The sequence below is a fragment of the Suricata suricatta genome, unplaced genomic scaffold (genome assembly GCF_006229205.1).
Source record: "Suricata suricatta isolate VVHF042 unplaced genomic scaffold, meerkat_22Aug2017_6uvM2_HiC HiC_scaffold_363, whole genome shotgun sequence".
Classification (NCBI taxonomy): domain Eukaryota; kingdom Metazoa; phylum Chordata; class Mammalia; order Carnivora; family Herpestidae; genus Suricata; species Suricata suricatta.
The window spans coordinates 1-1,371 of NW_021882991.1; the positions used below are offsets into that span (position 1 = coordinate 1).

The 1,371-nt window shown below is 38.6% G+C and overlaps 1 protein-coding gene across 1 annotated transcript; it reads right to left on the reverse strand.

The window, feature by feature from the left end:
- Positions 1 to 78: 78 nt before the first annotated feature.
- LOC115285057 (olfactory receptor 14K1-like) lies at positions 79 to 1,029 on the reverse strand. Its single transcript, XM_029931461.1, has one exon. The coding sequence runs from the start codon at positions 1,027 to 1,029 to the stop codon at positions 79 to 81; it is 951 nt and encodes a 316-aa protein (XP_029787321.1).
- Positions 1,030 to 1,371: the final 342 nt, after the last annotated feature.

The following is a 1,371-nucleotide window of genomic DNA, read 5'->3' on the forward strand; positions in this document are numbered from 1 at the left end:
ATATTGATATCCACACTAGATTATAAGAAACCTATATAATCTTTAAAAAACACGGATTTAACTTTATAGATACTAGCTCTATTGTTTTTCTCCATAGAATCTATGACGACTTAGTTTCCATAGAAGCTTTCTCACAGCTTCCTTAATTTCCTTATTCCTTAGGCTGTATATGATGGGGTTCAAAGATGGAGGCAATACACAATAGAATACAGACACCAAAAAATCCACAAGATGTGGGGAATCAGGGACTGGCTTCAGATAGGCCATGGTACCTGTCACAATAAATGTCGTTACAACTATGAGATGGGGGGTACAAGTGGAAAAGACTTTCAACCACCCTTGTAATGATGGTATTCTCAGCACTGTATTGAAAATGTAAATATATGAAAACCCAATGGACACCAAACAGGAAAGTGCATACACTACTCCAATTGCCACACTGATGTCCATAGTGACATGAGTCTTTGAGCAAGAGATCTTCAGTAGGGAGGGGACATCACAGAAAAACTGAGGAAGTTTCCTAGAGCCACAGAAAGATAAAGAGAAAGTGCCAGCTGAACATAAGACCCCAAAGATACTCCCAAGAATCCAGGAGGTAACTGTCATCCCCACACAGACTCTCCTGTTCATGATGACATTGTAGTGCAGGGGATGACAGATGGCCACATAACGGTCATAGGACATGGCTGTTAGAATGAAAAGCTCACACCCAGCAAAGTGAATCACCAGCAACACCTGTAATATGCATCCCAAGAAAGAAATTGTTTTCTTGTGAGATAAAGTGTTCATAATAAATTTTGGAACTGTAATTGAAATGAGGCAGACATCAAAAAGTGATAAGTGCTTCAGGAAGAAGTACATGGGAGTGTGAAGACTCTGATCCACAGTGATCAGGATGAAAATGAGAAGATTTCCCACTAGAGTTGCCAGGTAAATAAGCAAAAACAGAAATCCGTGCATCATCTGGAGCTCCCTGGTGGCAGAGACGTCCATGAGGAAGAATTCCATTACTGCTGAGTGGTTGGTCATGTTTTCCACTCATGGTAATGCACATCCTCACTCTACAGGAAACAAAGGAGAGTAAAGACATAAGGTTTATGTTATGTCCTTCTCCTTTCCAATACTGTTTCTTATTTATGCAAAATTTCATCTGTTTTGTGTTTATAAGAGATGCACATTTACTCCCCCTACATGAATGTTAAACTTTATGACTTCTTAAAATGCCGTTTTTAGTATGTGTCTGAATTTGTAATCAATAAAGTGAGCAGACTAGGGAGCATAGGAAGAGAGAATAAGAAAATCACTTTCATTTATGGGACTTCATATATTGGCTGATGAAACATGTGTTTTTATAGAATATATCCTGAATTA

Bases quoted from the DNA above. Each gene is read 5' to 3' on its own strand.
- LOC115285057 (XM_029931461.1), bottom strand. From the start codon at position 1,029: ATGACCAACCACTCAGCAGTAATGGAATTCTTCCTCATGGACGTCTCT.